This window comes from Alligator sinensis, unplaced genomic scaffold (assembly GCF_000455745.1).
Source record: "Alligator sinensis unplaced genomic scaffold, ASM45574v1 scaffold665_1, whole genome shotgun sequence".
Taxonomy (NCBI): Eukaryota; Metazoa; Chordata; order Crocodylia; family Alligatoridae; genus Alligator; species Alligator sinensis.
In genome coordinates, this window is record NW_005842034.1 from 487,395 (window position 1) to 506,897 (window position 19,503).

General features: G+C 40.6%; 1 protein-coding gene across 1 annotated transcript in view; it reads left to right on the top strand.

The window, feature by feature from the left end:
- SHC3 (SHC adaptor protein 3) overlaps positions 1-19,503 on the top strand; it is an 88,341-nt gene that overhangs the window by 29,521 nt on the left and 39,317 nt on the right. Inside the window, exons 3-5 of the mRNA XM_006022397.1 lie at positions 1,618-1,688; positions 14,640-14,703; positions 18,432-18,551. Coding sequence (XP_006022459.1) covers positions 1,618-1,688; positions 14,640-14,703; positions 18,432-18,551 — 255 coding nt within the window. The remainder of the gene's footprint in view (positions 1-1,617; positions 1,689-14,639; positions 14,704-18,431; positions 18,552-19,503) is intronic.

The following is a 19,503-nucleotide window of genomic DNA, read 5'->3' on the forward strand; positions in this document are numbered from 1 at the left end:
CTTTCCCTTGTGCATGAGTTTGACCCAATAGAGAACTAGAGCATTTATGTTTAACTGGGTACTTACATTTACCAAGAAACACATAATATAGGCTATAGTAAGGTGTAAATATCTTCATGTGCAATTACATGGTTGTTTGGCTTTTAAAAAAAATCAGTCTCTCTCTCTCTCTCTCTCTCTATCTATCAAAGTAATTGCTAGGCATGATCATTTCTTAGCACATTTTAATATGATCCTTTTTCAGTAACAGCATTAAATAAAAGTATTTACTTGTAACAGTAAGACAGATTGCATTCAGACATCCAAGTGCTAGACTTTGCCTGACCAAAGTATTTCTAATTTTGCAAGATTATCTTTAGAATAATGGATGATGATGGTCCACATGTCCTCTGGGATTTTCTTTACTGAAGTAACAAGCAGCCAATTAAAGGATCATGTTGCTTTTCATGTCTTCTAAAAAACTATGTTTTAAAGAACCATATCTAAGAAGTTGTAGGGTTCGAGTGTTGTGGCCATGATGGTCCAGGAAATATTCTTTTTGGTGGTATCTGTCTTTTAAGGGTCCGACTTTATAGTTGGAAGAGATGTAAGACATGCTTTCAGACCCACAAGCGTGCTCCTTTCCTAGACCTGAAGAATGGCACTTTAGCTGCTTACAGATGTAAAAAAACCAAAAAAGTGCTTTACTTTAAACTTTGTGTGCTCCTGTGCCAAACCCAAGCATATGCCCAGAAAAGGCATTGTGTTATTTGAACCCAGCTTGCCCAATGTCTGTATAGATCTGGCACCTTAGTGGGGCTTTTTGGCACTTTTATCTAATAGCTGATTGAATCAGTTTTAGATAAAAGTGCCAAAAAGCTCCACTGAAGCACCTGATCAATACAGACGCTGTGGAGCCAGGTTGAAATAATGCGCTACTTCTCCTGGTAAAGTGCATTTTGGGGGGATTTTTTTTTAAACATCTGCAAATAGCCTTTGTTCCTGAAAGCTTGGCTAACATCTGTCCCAAATATACAGTTGGTCCATTAAAGTATCATCAAAAACACTTTGCCTCTCATAGAAGGTACTTAAGAGTCCAGGGAAAGGCATATGTGCAAATAACTGTTTCTATCTATCCACTCATCCATACAATATGCAAATAGGCATGTGGTTGCATGCAGCTGTGTACCTGACTTTTGAAAGATCTGGCCTATAATACATAGATCAGTATATTACAATGTGAAGATGTAATATACTGATATGTGTAATATATAGATGTGATTATGTATTGGCATATTTTGGCACAACTACCTTTTTGTGTTTTGTCCTTTGAATATATCCAAACCTGGAAAAGGTATTATTAATGTGAATGAAATACTCAAAAGAACAAGACTACATTATGAATTATGTATTACAATGACTAGATATAAAAAGTGTACCAGAATGTTAACTGAAATGCAGTGCATATGAAATAATACTTTGACCTAGAATATAGTAATGAAAATCCAGGTTACAAGCAAGAAAACACAGATGTAAAACAAGGACTGTACAATAATGTTTATTGATTAATTGTATTTCCTCCTAGAACTCAACAGTGCTTATAATACACATGCTACAACTGTTTCTTTCTCCCTACAGTACTTGGGGTGCATAGAGGTCTTACGCTCAATGAGATCTCTTGACTTCAATACAAGAACACAGATTACAAGGTAAGACTTTCTGCCAATAAATGTACATAGTTAACTCTTGGATTGTATCCAAATAGTCAAGCTTATAACTGGAGAAGAAAAAATATATAATGTAAAGTTCAGGTATTTGAGCCAGTGGTATTTTGCATTTATGAGCGAATGTCTTAGATCTTCCAGGGAACACAACCAGAACAGATATCAGATTCAAACCATTCTCTTTTAAAAGATAAGTATATTCATAATGAGAATCTTTTTAACTGACTTATCACCTATTTTTTACCAACATAAAAATGTTTTTAGTTCTAACCCAGGTGGCACATTTTGATTTACCTTTTGGAAGGATAAATGATATTAGTTTATAATAGTTCAGAATGGCTTATTATAATTAAGTGTGCCAGGGTTCTTTATGTGAATATTAACCAAACCTTGCTTTAATTGTTGTCCCTTTTTTTCCCCTATACATTGTACTTGCATTCTTCTTTATTAACTAGTTTTAAGACCTGACTCTGGTATTAATACTGAACCATACTTGCTGATCTAAAGCAACATCATTGACACCTAGAGAGTGTTATGCCTATTTTGCTTTCTGAATATGTGGATGCTTTTGGCTTTAATTGTGAAAATGTACTTTTGGATTTTTTTCATTGAAGTAAGGCATATTTAACAACATGCTGGGCATTTTTTGTGTCATTGACCATATGTGGAACACAGAAAATGTCATCAAGGAACAAAATACCGACTTATTTTCCTGTTTTGATTGCTGTTTGCGATTATAGTTTTCCGATATTGAAAAAAAATGATGCTACATATGCAGATGCCTCATTGTGATCTATTAGAGCCTAATCCAAAGCCAGCCAAGGTCATAGGAGCCTTTGGATTAACTTTAAAGCAGTCACTAAATTCTGAACTTGCATTTTGCTCATTCCACTGATCCTCAAAATACCTAATGACTTGGATTAACGTCCATACAGGAGCCTACAACAACCTGTGCCTCATCTGGTCATTTAATTTCTGACATACAAGCCTATTTCTTATTAAGGAATCATATTTCCCAAAATTCAGATATCTGAGCTTCAGTCTTCATGGTCACTCAATTGCATTTGTATAGGAATGTTGACATGTACACATGCATAGAACCAGAAACGATCAAGACCAGATCCATGTTATAAAAGGGAATCATGTAATTCCCTTTAGCAAATTATCATGCCCTGACTGGTTTACTCTGCCTTTAGTTACAAATAAAACACCAAACCTCCAATAACCTATATTTGCTCTAATTGTAGTACTTCTATGTTTTAGTCATAATGGGCACATCTACACATGCATATTTACTGCACAGTAACCTAAATTACTGCTCAGTAACCTAAAATTACTGTGCAGTATGGGTGCGCATGTACAAGTGCATGCCCATACAGCGCAGTAAATATGGTGATTTAAGCTGATTTGTGCATAAATTTGATACCTGCATCATGCAGGTATCAAATTTATGCCCGATTAGTTACTGCACAGTAATACTGTATGTGTGTGGACTGATTGGGACGAACTTTAGTCCCAAATCAGACCATGCATAGCATTAATACACCTTAATGCCTGCACGTGTAGATGCCAACCTATTTTTGCTGCAGTAAATTTAATGTGATGTAAATGCACATGTAGACACATCCAATCTGTATAAAATCCTCTCTATCTTTTCCTTCATAATTTACTAAACATTATATATGCTGTAGTGCTACGCCTGCCAAGTCAGGAATTGTCATTTTTGTGTGTTTTTTTGCTACTTTTCTCTGTACCCTTCAGAGCTGAGAAAAATTTCAAAATTCAAAAGCCTCAAAAATTGATAGCTGAATGTGTTACCCAATGATGGCACATTTAAAATAACATGATTTGGGGGTTGGGAGGGAGAGAAAAGTCTTGGATAATACCATATATTTGATCATCTATGTTGCTGAGTGGAAGAAAAACTGACTTCTAATTCACTTGATGTTTCTGTTCATCTTTAGGGTCAAAAAGTCACAAGTAGCCTTGTCAAAAGTAGACTCACAGAGTTGAGTCAGGAGGCTCTGGCTCTGCTGTGGACTTTCTTGCATCACCTTGGACAAGCCACGCCATCTCTTTGAATCTCATAGGGTTGTGAGACTAATTAAATTAATAATTATAAAATGCACTTAAATCCTTTGATAGAAAGTACTATAGAAATGAAAACTATTAATAACATTGACTAAGATTTTCAAAGTTGTCTAATGCAATTAGATACCGGAATTTCATTAGAAGTGTATGGGAACTAGGTGGGAATTAGATATCCTAGATGACTTAAAATCTCATCTTTATTATTAATCAGATAGTTAGACAGCTAGGTCCAGGTATAGGTAGGAACAAAACACACATGTAAAACTCTGACAGTGATTATAGGACCTGGCGTGAAACCCCAGATTAAAGATGATTCATTTAGGGCGGTGGTTTTCAACCTGGGGGTCCACAGACTATGTCTGAGGGGTCCACAAGAGGTGACTATGATCAACCAAAAGTATGTGAATACTCACACTTACAGTTCAAAGGAGTCTGGACCTTGATTCAAAATTCTTTAGAGGTCCACAAATGAAAAAAGGTTGAAAACCACTGATTTAGGGGGATTTCTTCTCTTGTTGGGGTCCCTTGTAGAAAACTTTTGTTATTTCACATTACTTTATTTGGTGCGTTATGCTCTGACCTTTAAATTGATTTCCCCCCCCCCAAATTTTTAAACATGTAAATATTCAATTTTTAATAACAAATTCACTTTTCCTGTTAAGTGAAGTCAGTGAGTGGGTGAAACCCTTCAACATGCTGTTAGTAAGGTACTGAGAGCCATAGTGCTACCCAGAAAGATTCTGTTCCTGGATGTGGTTTATAGAGAAATGAGAGGGTAATTATGAGTGTTTTTTCCTTCGTCACTGTGGAATTTGAAGCTCTCAGCTTTTACTTGAGCAAGAGAACTAGAGCAGTATCGGTCACTTGTACTCTTCTTTTTCTTTCACAATGTTCATGTGAATCTTTGAACTGATAAATGGATATTCAAGCAAAAGTGTCAGCAAGTGTGAATCATAGTAAAATAAAAGGCAGTTGAATTCATAAAGTGCATCAATAACAATCCAAGGGAATTCTTGGCACCCATGAAGTATGTTAATTTGCCTGGGATAAACAGAAAAAAATCATTTTCAACCAAGAAGAGGAGTATGCTAGATAACTGAACTAAAAGCAGCTGGCAGCTGGTCCTGAATACACCATGGCACTCTCCACCATCACCACTAAAAGGGGCCTTTAAAGTTTTGTGGCCAGCCTATTTGTGGCCTCAAACATTTTTATTTAAAAAAATCAGGTAAAAATATTTTTGCAACACATGGAGTGTTTACAGTTCATCTAATACACCAGTGTCCACATCTGTATGCTCATCATTCAGTCTCTTTATATTATGAGTCTCAGCTACTGTTGCATGCTTGAGTGTATTATACATTGAACAGAATTATAATTATGTTGCATGCAGTTTGTCCTACTACAGGTATTTGAATTACAAGGCTTCCATGCTTGTTGTTATCTAATTGAACGCAATTTCTTTAATGCATGCAACAGCTGAAAATCATACCTCACCATGCTGAGTGAAACATTGTGTTGCATGTTCTGTTAATAGTACATAGATCACAGGATTGGAATAACATGTATTAGTGATGGGCCTGAATCCTATCCCCTGATACTAATCCCCTCCCTGAACTTTCTGGGGCTGAAAAATTTGAAACTAGATCCTGATTGAAATTTTCTAGATGGAGTCTACCTTTACAAGGAACTAAATCAAAAGTTTAAGCATGCACTTTTTCTTCTGTGTTTCAGAACTGGCCTCAGGTCCACCATTAATTTATGTGGATTCTCACTAGATACAGTATTTCTTTAAACTGTATTTATCTTCCTTGCAGAAACTCATTATCAACAAGGATCCCCAAGAGAAAGAAAGCCATTGGAAGAGAAGAATGGCTCCATTATAGCTTATGAAGAAAGTTAGGTAACATATGCTACCCAACACATCCTATACATGTTCCCAATCTTGTCGCCTCCTCCTCACCCCTTTTGCTTGGAAAGTGCCATAGAGAGTCTCCAGTACTTTCTGTACCACAGGTTTTGAAATTGGGATAGTGGTGTAGAGGATTTGTATATACCCAGATTGGAAATCCTGCACAGCTTGCCAACGACCCCTCTGCCTGCTCTTTTATAAGAAGCTTCTCTTCCTTTCATAGTTGTGCACTTGCTGATCTATGAGGAATGCCAGGACTGCTCGCTGCTGCTTTCCTCCCAAGGGAGGACCGCAAACCAGGGATAAGGCTATACTCATAATCTGTAACAACAGACCAGGGCAGACAATTTGCTCTACTCTTGCGTACTCCTCATGGGCAGTGCAGCTCTTGACTATGCACTACTCAGGTTTGCAGTTGAAAGGGCACATTTGGGGCAATAGTTTTCTTTAAGTATTTTGTGAACCTCCAATTGAAGTCTGAAGATTCCTATTAGTATAAAGTACTGTAGTAATTTATTGCTCATGAGCTTCATAACCAGAAATGTGCTCAGTATGGAAATAGTGCCCACTACTAATATGTACCAGTAATCATGGATAGTATTTGGGTATTTAATGATTTATAGTACTAGATACATGTGCTCAATGAAGTAGAAGATACTGATGAGGAATTATTTTAATCTCTCCACATACATCCAGAAAGCAACATGAAAATATTACAAGAAAAATACTTTTATATGCTTTATATATTCAGCATCTACTTTTTAATGAATTTTAATAGCGATATGTTAATTAGTATTTGGGTTAATTTAACTAAAATATGGCAGCTTTATATTAATGAAAAAAAAGGGACAATCCATTCCTCATGCTTTTAGTCTCTGTGAGGGGAACAAAGGCATGGCTAAGGGTATGTCAACATTGTTTTCATGATGTCCTTGAGGGGGAAACTGTAGGCAGCTTTTGGCCCAAATCCAGAAGGGGGCTTGAATTCTTGTATCTGGACCTGCAGGGAGACAAAATACTGCTCTTGACCCAGCTGTAAACTGGTACTTGGTCATTCAGAATGGGGAAGCAAAGGCAGCCATACAGAGGGCTAACACATCACTCCCTTGCATGCTGAAATTGTCATGGCTAAACCATGATGACCTCAGAAATGTGATGGTGACGCCAGTTTAGGAGTATCCCATGCTGGGGCAGTGTCTCAGCCATGCCTAAGACAGAGGTTTCAAGAGCAGCAATATGACTGCCCTTACTATTGGGTCATTTGATATATATCTAGCTATGAGTTAGATACACTAGCTTTGAGCAGGGATCTACTTCACTTGCAGCAAGACAAAACTAGTTTTGTGGCTTTGTCCCAGCATGAAGAGCCCATTTTGCAGGCATTTTGTGATGGCCCCGCCCCTCAGCGGTAATTAACAGAGGCCCCCCCCCCAGCACTGATTGGTGGAGAGGCCCCAAGGGAGAGGAGGGACAAGGGGGCAGCTGCTAACTTGACTGCTGGCTGCCCTTCGTCTTACCCCACCTCTCAGCGCTGATTGGTGGAGAGGCCCCAGTGGGGAGGAAGTGGAGAGGCAGCTGCCATCTTGTCTGCTGCTCCCTTTGTGCTGACCTGCCAGCTGTTGCCTTCCCCTCCCAAGAGGGCTGCAAGACCCACCTGAGAGGGGAAGACTTAATAAAAACTTATTTTTTTAAGGTTTTTTTTGTGGATTTCGCGGTTTCTGTGAAACCGCAATTTAGATAGGTCCCTAGTTATAAGTTAGATACACTAGCTAAGATAGCTATCAGTTAGATACATAGTTAAGTGTATCTAATCATTAGCAAGGTGGTGTTTTTCTCTATATGGTACACAGTCATAATCATGTATAAAGGCTATAAACAGTCAAGGACAGAGTGGGCAATTAGTTCTTGGTTTACTTTTTCAGATCCATCACATTAAAAGAAGCTTGTTTGCAAGAAACAATGCGTGAAGCTGAAAGGAAGAGAAAGAGGAATGGCTTTCTCTCTCACCATATAAGTTTACTACAACTTGGCTACCAGACCTGTTACTGCAAGCTTATTCTACAAACCCTCCCTTCTTCATGCCTTCCGTGACCTGTGCAAGCAGGCTAGTTTACATTCTTCTGCTTCAACTCCGCTGTAAGCATTGCCTACCATGCCATTTTTCTGAGTCGGCTCGCCTCCATGTGACTGCCTTCAGGTGCTCACTCTGCCAGTCATATCCCTAGGACCATTCCCACCTGCCCAACACTACTCCTTTTCACCAGCCTTTGAACACTGTGTTCCCTACTCTCCATTCTGTTTTCATGAGCTACTTTTTTAAGCCCCAGCCTTACCATGCCAATTTACTTTGTCCCTCAGCCTTTAAAGTGTCACTACATGTAGTATGTAAGAGCTAGTGTTTTTGGCTTCTTAACTGCTTGTGTTGTAAATGAACAAACACTATTCTGAGTATTAAATGTATTTCTGAAAACTTACTTTTGGTCTCTGTGGGATTTTTTCAGAATTAAGCTGTTTTAAATTTTAATACAGACCTTGTTTCTCTGCAGCAGGTGTTAGCAAGTGGTAGTGGATTTGTTTATTAAGAAGACTGGCAAAGAAAATTGTTCTAAAATAAATAGGGACTGCTGCTGCAGTTGTCCAGAAATGTACAATTCCTTTCACTAAGAAAATTCATTGAATTGTTGGGGCAGTACTATAGTATACACATGTTTTATGCAATCTTTTTTAGCCTGTGAAGTCCCATGGCATAGGGGTTAAGATGGGAAAGTTATACATAGAAGTGTGGGGTAATGTGAATAAGAAGTTAAGTTTTTTGGGGGGGCAACTTAATTGGCAAACAGCTATACCTCTGCCATGGGAACGTCTTGTTTGAGAGGAAGAACTTCTATTGGACTTTAGTAGGTGGATTAGGCCAGCAATCCTACTGGTGAAACTTGGAATACATGAAATGACTTGCATGATTTGCCAAGGTTGCTAATCATAAACTTTGATTTAACATTTTTTTGTCCTAATATCCAATTGGAAAGTCTGTGCAGCCTTTTTAAGCTCGTCTATCTTTATCCTCAAAACAGAAGTTCCAGTGCTGTCTTGTCTTAAAAGTGAACCAGTTAATGAGTTAAATAAAAAATAGTATCAAGGCAGAAAAATCCAAAACAAAGCAAGATACATTCTTGTGATAGTGTGCTTTTCAAAGAAACAGGTCTCTCAGCTTTCGTTGGGCTACTAAAAATAGCAGCAAGAACAAAATCTGATGAAAGTTACGAAAAATACCAAGATAACATCCTTTCAGAAAAATACCAAGATAACATCCTTTCAAATTGACCATAAGGCCAATGTAAAAGGTACCCTTTTCTGTCTTAGAAAAGTGTCAAAACACCTTGAAGCTCTGTACGTCAGACTGGCAAAGTGCAGTATTACATCTATATAACACTTTGCTGGATACATTTTCCGACTGAAATCTATACTGGAAATTTACAATAGGTTTTTGCCAAGAAAATTACTTCAAAGTATGACCATCTGCAAATCAGAAAATACTCAGGGACAGATTTGGAACTCAGTATGTGGTCCATGCTACAGTCTGCACAGAGGCTAATTTTACAAGAACTCAAGATAATCTGGTATTTATCTGAGATCAGTGTCTGCCTAATGAAATGCCAAAGAAAGGTTTTACATGTATTCTTTCAAATCACGTTTCTCTACTGGGGAAGAATGTATACTCGTACCAAATTTTCCAAAGTCTATGGAATGATTAGCCATGCAAGTATATCCCGAGATTTTTTCATTGGCATTTTCAGACAGATGTTTGGCACTTTTAGAAGTCAGATAAGTGTACTCTCAAACTAGCAGCTACGGTGTGGTGTAGATACCAACATATGGTTCACTTTTTGTTTAGGTTTTTGCAAATTTGATATTGCTACAAAAAAAGCAAATATTTGCCCCACCCTGGATGGGCACAAGAGGCAGGCAGAAGTCTCAGTCTTTCTCACATTCCCAACATACTTGGGTAAATATACAACTGAATGTGGATCTAGAATTGTTTGAATAGGTGCCAACCCTGCACAGGCACCTAGACTCTCACTGGAGGGGTTGCCAGCTGATTTCTGCCTGCCTGCCTGTCTATTTAAATACTTACATGAGTAACCCAGTGCTTGCATGCCTGCTGGCTGAGAGGAGCAAACATTGTACTTCTCCCCAGCAACAATAAGGCCTTCTGTTGAGAATGGTAACTCCATGCCTGCCTAGGAGAGCTGGTCTTGCAGAGGCAGAGTTGTGTAGAAAACTTTGGTTCAGGTGCTCCAGTTCCACACCTTTTTCTAGGCACGTTTCAAGAACAAACTAGCATTGATCGCAAAACTCCTAATATTCCCCATCAAACCCATTGCTAATATTGCCCATGTCTATGCAACAGACTTCTTATCCTCAGCAATGGTATGCTCAAACACTCTTCATTGCTCTGTGCAGGATGCCTTCCAGTCCAGAACCAGAACAGTCACATCTGCACAGTGCCATAGGAGGTCTAATTAGGACCGCTAAGTGGCATTGGCAAGTAGTCCACCTACAACACAGCTGTGGATGCAGCTACACTGCTACTGGTTTAGAAGGCAGGCTTCTTGGAGCAGTACAATGGGCTTGAAATCACTGCCATTGGGGCTGGTAAATTTACTGGGTGGACATGAGGTTTCTTGAGTATACATCTGCTCCACACAGTAACTAAAAATCATGTCACCAGTCGAAGCAACGGTGGAGGTGAGACTAATGTTGACTGACATGTCTTAGCAGATCAATATATAATAACTAAGGGTACTGTCTTCACCTCCTTCAGTTCCACAGCATACTTCTTTTCATTCCCAGTGCACATGCATAATGTGAACCTTGAGATCAACAAGATGAAGATGTTTTATGGACAAATGCCCTTATCCTAATATGGCAATGTGGTATTATTGTTTAAAAATACATGAAACCTGTTTTTCCTACTTTTTACCAGCTCTTCTGCGCAAACATGTGGAGCTCTTTGATTGTGACAGGGGGCTGATGATACAACCAGCCAACTCAAATTAGATTACTTTGTTTCACCCGAGTGCATTCCCTTGCCCATGCTCAGTCCTGATAAGGTCAGCTAGCAGAAATCCTAGCTGGGTGAATATACAGTGGAGCGATTCTCTCTGACAGCCAGCAGCCTGCAGGCTCAATGGTCAAGTAGCCAAAAATTACAAACGCAGCTCTACGCCAAAGGTGGAGAAAATACCTGCAGTCCAAAGAGGCAAGTTTTTTTTGTTAGGAATATTTGACTGACTTCTCTGCCCTCCCCCACTTAATGACTCATATTGCCTGATAGTCTGATAGTGGGAGTTGGGTTTGTTTTTTTTGGTTGGGGGTGGGGGGAGATTCTAGGTAATTTAACTGGCAAAGAGCTTTACCTCTGCTACAAGAATATCTTCTTTGAGAGGAGGAACTTCTATTAGATTTTAGAAGGTTGAGCAAGACAGCAATCCTACTGGTAAAATTTGCAAAATCTTGGTGAGCCAGGTCAATTATAGGAGGGGAAAGACAGGACGAAGGGAAGTTAGTGTGTAAGCTAAGGTTAAGCTATATAGTGTACTCTGCACTAACTCCTTGGCCTTTTACAGACATTACAGCTAGCAGTTCAGGAAGGTTAGAGCTGGTTAAAAATGACCCCTGATCTAAGTTAAGTTGGAGTAGGGGGAGAGGCAGGTGGGATGGGGGGTTAGTGGGGGACTTGGAGGTGGTGGGGGGCTAGCAGGCTCTGCTGGGGGGTGGGGTCTAGGATGGCTTGGTGGGATCAGGGTGGCTAGTGAGGTCCTCCTAGCTTGGGAAAATTGGGGGGTTAGTGCAGTCAATGGGGGTGTTAAGGGGATGGGGGCGATGGCAAGATAAGAGAGGCTCTCCAATGCCACCAAAGCCCCCTGGACCCCCCATCAGCCCTCTTGATGCCACCAAACTGCCCCAATCCCACAAACTGCTCCCAGGGCCAGTTTTACTGGTATTCATGAGTCCCATGAGCCTGACTGACCTAAACTGGGGTGGGACTGGCAGCTTTGCTGGGGGGGATTTAGTAGGATTAGGGGGCCTTTTCCTTCCCTGAGACTGGGGCTAGTTTTAGCCTGCCCTGACCCTCCCCCCCCACCCAGACAAACAACCTCCACTGGTGAACCAACCCTTTCCCAATTCTTACCACCCCTCTCCCCCAATTTACTTCTGTTGGCTCCTGGCACTAAAGACTGCTGGTAAAACTGGCACTGGGAGTGGCTTGTGGGATTGCGGGGGTTGGCAGGCTCAGTGGGGTGGGGCTGGCTGGATCGCGATGGGGTGGTTGTCCATCTAGAAGTGGGGGGATGGATGAGGGGGCTAAAAATAGCCCAGTGCCAGGGGTGAGGTGGGAAAGGCACAGGCCCAGGGCTGGGGCCAGCAGCTGAACTTTTCCAGCCCTGGTGCTGCACTCCGACTGTATACAGAAGTTCAGTTATATCAGTCTATATGCGCCCAATCTAACTTCATGCACCTTTGATGTACAGTTAAATTAGATCGGGTCAGCCATTTTTTTTGACTGATTTAACCTTCCTGGAACTTCTGTACGGTTCACACTTAGATTGACCTAATTAGGGATCTAAGTGTAAGGGCCACATCTGGGGTACTAAATTAGATTAGATGGCCAATTTTAATGTCATCCAACCTCCTCCTAACCTCCCCGAATGTCTGTACAAACCCGTAGTGTAGAAGGGCAGTCTGCCATCAGACTAACTCAGTAGCTACCCACCATTTCTCAGAGACATTCTCAGAAGAGAATGGGAAGTGAGTCTGGGAACCAGTCATAGGCTGTGGAGAAAGACCCCCAATTCCCTGGTCTTACCCTTTGCAGGATCTAGATCTTCTGGGAACAGGGGTTTGAGGAAAAGAGATGGGGAGCCATGGGAGGGCAACTGGGCTAAGGAAGCATCATTGGATAATTGAAGCATGTGTTCAGTTTTCCTGGGATTAATGAAAATACTTATAGTGAGGATGTATTTATCCCTGTCTAATATTTCAAAAGTGACCCATGCCTGAGATGTCATGAGGGCATACATGTGTGTGACGTTCTGTTGTGCTGGCTTCTGAAAATGCCCTGGTTGGTTCTTAAAATGGGCTGATTTGGAATTGCTCTCTTGGGAAAGTTAGTAATTCTTTTATCTAACATACATCACAGAAAATTCATGTGACCTATAAATAGCAACTGTGGTGAATTTGGTGACTAAATTCAATAAGTGTACTGTGAAATGGAGCAATTGTAATCTTGGTTTAAGGGGCCTGATCCAAAACCTGTAGAAGCTAGTGTGGATCTTTCCACTGATTTTATTGTTTTTTGGATTGGGCCCTAGATAAAATGCATCACAGTTTAGTTGCAGAGTCACTACTTCATAATAAACCTATATAATAATTTGCTGAGCCATCATAGGTATTTATGCAAGCACATATATACGCACACAGGCTCATACGCTCATTCAGAAAAGCTATAGAACACCAACCAATCATTGGGTTATGGTTGAATTCACATAACATTTTAGTTTGTAATGACTCTTCAGCTTGGTTTTGAGGTTTTGGTTGTTTCTGACTGACTGTGCTTTCTATTTCCTCCCATATTTATTATTTTTTGAAATTATTTTGTTGTAGAAAGCAAATGCTCTTTGTTCATTTTGAAACCTACATTTTGAAAGTACTTCGTTAAGAATCTGCAGTGATTATCAATATTTAATATTGTTAAACAATATTTTCCAGTTTACCTTTAACAGTCCCTGTAGAGCCATTGCAACATCCATTAATGGAAAAGATCTATTACAGCACTGATGGTAATCTCTAAGAAGAATGACTGTGCATTCATATGAGCATATTTTAAAAAATTAATAACTTAATTATTGCACTTAACTTATTGTTAAATACTGAAAAGACCTACTAATATTCATCTATACCTGGATGATCTGCAAAGGTTCATTTTGAAATATATAATCATTCTCTTTATTCAAATGTCTTCTGAACATGCATTTATTTCACTTTGAATCTGTCAGCATTAATTGACCAATGAAAGAAATGCTATTAGGAACCTAAAACAAAATGTTGGTAGCATAAAAGTATTTGAAGTGGAAAACCAAAGCCAAAAGTTATGTGTGTCATAATGAACAAATACCAGTTAAAATCTTATGTCACAACACAATATCAGAGATTGTTTGCAACATGTATTTTAGAAAGTTTTGATATTATATGAAGCCAGATGGCTTTGCTTCAACTGTACAACTCTCAGGGAGAACAATGTTAGTTACTAACTTCTATTAAAAAAGCAAAACAAAAGCAAATAACTTATTTTTAAAGTGGTCTATAAAAGGGTTTGCTAATTAAGTGCATCGTTAAGATATGATATTGCACAATACAGTAGGATAAATATGTGAGAAGTTGGCAGCTTCTATCATTTTGGAGAAGAGTCTTAGTTCTTCATTTTATAAGGAACCCATTGTCAGCCACAAACTGATTCATCAGACATCTGACTAGACCTCTTATGTATACACCATGATCCAGAGGTTTGATGGTTGCCTGCTATGGATTATCAAACCACTTTAAGCCAGCATTGAACATTATCTCTCTCTTATCTCAAAGCAAAGCAGTCTTAATTTAAGGGGAAGTCTAATTTTGGGGGAAGGAAAGAAGGAATATTTCTGGCAAGTCATAGTTGGAAAAATGGGAATCTGTTTTCAAGCTGCTCAAAAAAATGACATTTTCTTTACCGGTAAGGAAAGATCTAACTGATTCACTAGTAACTGAGTTTTCACTTATGCATGTGAATGCCACAAAGAGCTAAGCTGTCAATATTCCCTTTCAGTGCAATTCCAAAATATAATGATGAAACTAACACATCTATTTCCTAAAACGCTTATTTTCTGTCTCTCCAGGGAAGCAATCAGCCGTGTTTGTGAAGCAGTGCCTGGTGCCAAAGGAGCCTTCAAAAAACGAAAGGTAGTTTTCTTTCCTTCTTGTTAGGCTGGCTGTATTTCCATAGTGCAACCTAGGTGGAACCAGATGCAGGAGAATTTAAACTAGCCCAAGAAACACAGGTCCAGAATAATTCAAAGGCTTATTTGCATTTAGCCACCGTTATGTATCTCTTTCTCTCCTTCTCAGCTGTATTTCTCACAGAAAGTTATTGACTTGAGTTCATTTAAGAAAATGTCATCGTTTGCTGTGTTTGCACCTGCACGGGGAAGGACTGAGTCTCCTTCCTTTCCTACAGAGGTTTTCATGTCATGGGTGGTAGCACAGATAGATGGGAGTGGATGAAGTCTTGCTTTCATCCATATACCACACCTGAGCTAGGACAAAGAGGGAAGTACTCTATACCATGTGTAGAGCTACCCCAGATTTCATCCCACCTGGAGCAAGGAGAGAACTGAGAACCATATGGGTATATCTATGCTGCTGTGACTGCTGCTCATGCAGACTGGCTGACTTGAGTACTTTGTATAATTTAGGTTGGGGTGGTCTAGAGCTCAGCACAGGCTAACCACCTAAGCATTGAACAAGCTCCTTTAGTGGGTTTTACAGTCTGTGATGATGAGCTTCAACAGCACAGCAGCCACATTGTTAGCATTACCCAAATTAGTTTAAAACTAGCCCAGGTATGCATATACGAGCTACAGTCACAAATGGGTGACGTTATGCTCCTTCCATGTCCCTGGGCAGTTATGCATTGCCTCCTGTTCAGAGCATACGGCAAAGCCACAGTTTAGCTCCTAGGAAATTTAGTTTGCAGTGAAATGAGCTTATAGCTGAAATGAAGGAATGTTGTTTCTATTAATGTGAAGAGAATATTAGGAAAGGTTTAGATTAAGAATAACGGCCTGGATACTCGAGAGGCTTACGTCAGTGTACGAAGGTTTTACAGTGGTGTAAAAAAAAAAATGTGGACAGACAGCATAAACCCTTATGCTAGGGTAACTTAATCCAGTCCAATATAAAATTACCCCGATAAAATCAGGTGTAAAACCCCATTGTATAATTTACGCTCGTGATATCATTTACAATCACAAATTTTGAAAAGGGGGGTACAGAGGGTGAGGTGTTTGAGATATAAAACATCATATTTTTCTCCAGTTAAAAAGAAACTAGAACCTTTACTAATATGCTAGGGGCCTAGAGTTGTATTGTCTTAATACTGAAGCAAAAACAAATATAACTTCATTGGAATGAGTTAAGAACAATGTGAAGGGCTGTGAAATAGAATTTCATTACCAGGAGCAGCTAACAGACAGCAGAATTGCAAAACAAAGGGTAGCATGACTGGTGGAACAGTAAGACCATTAAAAAGAAGAGAGGGTCATTAACACCTGGGGAATAAAATGAATCAAAGGGAGGTGCAAGTGCACCAGTGCACCCCCTGATTCATCTCTGCTATTGTCTGTCTGCTTTCATCCCACAAGGGCTGTTAAATCAAGGCAAGAAATTACCTGCCACCTAGTGATGACATGCTGTAGTAGCCACTTAACTTGTGTGCAGCCACTCTGGGATAGATGTAGGTCTGTCTAGTCCATATTGGACAGATCTACATGAGATGTTTACTGTGGAGTTTCCTATTTAGGTATGCAGTAAAGTCTCAGCGTCTACATGGGTGGCCCTACTAGGACACAGTAAACTAATAAACACTGCCGTAGCATAGTACTTGTAAACACAAGTCCTATTCTATGGCGGCATTATTTAGTGCGCTGCAGCATATATTCAGATGCTGATGGGGCTGGCTGGGGCAGAAGGGTGCTTTAGTGCAGGGACTGCCTGCCTGCTAGCCCTACACTGGAGCACTCTTGTGTCTCAGCGAGCCCCTCCACAACACACTAAGCTGCGTCAGAGCAGCCTTGGGCTGGCAGGCTCACCCTCCATGCCCCTGCCAGTCAGGGCTCCTCTGACCTGGCTCAACGTGCTGTGGTCACAGGTGCATGTGTAAACGTGGTACCCAGGAACAATAAACTCAGGCGTGAACTGCACCAGAGTTTATTGCTTTGCCTTAAATCATGTGTTGACGTGCCCAGAGTGGTGTAATTAACACTAGTAGCATAACTAGTAGTGGGCAAGGTGGGTACCAACTGTGGGCACTGATTTTTAAAGGGGCATGAAAAACTCTTGGGTAACCTGCAGTGCATGAGTAGCAGCCCATGCGAAAGCAGCAGCAATGCCAGTCTGGGGGAGGTAAGACTCTCCAGCACCCAGCATCCCTTCTCCTCTGCTCTGCAGTGCTCAGTGCCGTCCCCTTCCCCATGCCCTCACATTGTGGTATCTCTGCCCAGGCCACCAAATTTCCTATGTACTATGCTTCTTAGGGACACAAGCAATTTAACTTACTCTGCATAATCGTGTAGTCTGTCCAGGTCCTAAATGAATGAAGGAAAGATGCAATTATTCTTTCTATCTACCTACCTATCTACTTAGGCAAAGTCCTGACAGAAGGCAGAGGAAGAAATACCACTTATCTTCTGCAGTGATTAATCCCCCATTGGATACAATGGGCTTAGTTGACACAAGATGTATCCGCACAAGCGTGCTTCCATGTAATATATATTTTGTTGTCATGGCCACAATAGGGTACTGTAATTAATTCTCACTCAGCTGTATGCAAACACCAAAGCAAAATAACAAATATTATAATATATCAATGGAAATGGCCTCAGAAAATAAATGTTTTGGTAAAGGCTTTCTTCTGTGTTCAATCATTTTTGGTTTGGATTGTTTTTATATCATTAAGTCAAATAAAGGAGAGAACGTATAGAAAAGAAATACTGCTTTTAAAATAAGCCAGTCATTTGACAAGGGGATAGCATCCAACAGCAGCAGCACTTCAACTAAATCTTAATAACACTCTCAAAACTTTTGCCAGTCTGTACTTCATCCTGTCTTCATGGCGAGTCTCATGTTTTTCCCAGTTTCAGCTCATGCATCTTATTTTCTGCAGTCAGGGAAAAATCCTCTTCCCCATTCTGAAATTTATGTAATCTCACTTATTATCTGCACTATATCCCCAACATGTCTGCACACATTCCTATGGTATTGCTGGAGGCCCTGCTCCACATGCAGAAAGGCGCAGGAATGATCAGTAGAAATTTTTAGTGCAAACCAGAAAGGAGCCATGGGGGCCCTACTGAAGTTGTTTACATAGAAAAAAATCACGTTCATGTAGTAAACAGGAGCAATGCAATGCCTCCATCTCTTTCTAATGCCTGGTTCCAATAGAAATAGGGCTTTCCTACTTACCAGCAGTCAGCAAAGTTATTATATTAGACTAAAGGTTAGAAGCTTGTACTTTTTGTTGATTACATCCTAGGTTTGATCAGATGTTTCTGCCTTGGGTGGCAGTGGCACATGAGGCAGTAACTGTAGCTGGGCTACCAGCTCAGCAGTAAAGCAGTCACTGTTTTTGTGCCCCTATCACCCTCTAGTTGGGGCGTGGGACCGGTTCCCTAGTTGTGCCCGCACCTTCATGACACAATTGGGTTCAATCTTCACTGTTTTAATTGTGCTTTACATGGCGGAGAGGTGTATTATGAGGAATGATCTCTGGAGAAAAGAAAATGCCCAAATATCATGATCATTAAAGTATATTCATTCTTAAAAGCAGACCTTAATATTTCAGTTGATCCTGCATTAAATGAGTTGCCATTATGAATCAGTAGAGTACTAAACATCATGTCCTTATTTCACAGCCACCAAGCAAAGCTCTCTCTAGCATCTTGGGCAAGAGCAACCTTCAGTTTGCAGGGATGAGCATCACTCTGAATATCTCTACCACCAGCTTAAATCTGATGACACCTGATTCAAAACAGGTTTGTGAAGAATAATCCCAACTAAGGGTTTGATGAATTGTGTACCACACAGGGTGTTCTATGTACTCAAATATTTGTGTGCTCAAAACATAAAGAATAAAATGAGAAAAGAGTATGAAAATATAAGACACAGTAGATTAAATACTTTGTTTTCACAGATCTGCAGTGAAAATAACTGCTTCACTTGCATAGAGTAATTCTGCTGCTTTCGCTAATCAAATTTACTTCACAGGGGCTCGTCTACACAAGCATTTGATGTGGCACCAGTTTACTCGCAAATAACTCATGAGTAAATGGTGCTCGGTATGCATCTACACATGCAGAGAAACGGGAGCAGATATGCTGCCAATCTGCTCCCACTTGCCAGGGCTCTGCAATGGGCCCCTGCCACTACTGGGGGCAGCTCCAGGCTCTGGCTGCAACCCCCTGGTGGTGGTGACAGGGTTCCGTGCCCTGGGCATCCCCCCAGTGCATCGGGGCCCTGGATGGGACCCACATCCCCATCACTTGCCCATCCCTTCTGGACCACCCCTGCTACAGCCACAGGGGCTTTCATTCTGGGCGCGCTAGGCCATTGTGGACTACCGGGGCGCCTTCAAGCACATGAGTGCTAGCTGGGTGGGCAGCCTCCATGACATCTGCATCTTCAGAAATCTGACCTGCTGGGCCTGGTGGATGTCACAACCCAGTGATTTTGGTGCCTCGGCACTATGGAATTTCCTGGCCACATGAGAGCTCCTTTGCATGGCAGAGTGTTCTGCTGCAATTGAGAACCCGCGTGTAGGAGAGAGTTCCCGCCAATTTGCAGTTTCCTTTGCAGGATGCATTTCTTCTTTGCAGCACAGAAATGCACGGTGCAAAGAGTTCCCGCTATTCGAATGTAAATTTGTACCCCGCTATTGGCCAGTGCTAAATTATTCACATGTGGCGGCTAGTAATTGGCTCGCTGGCC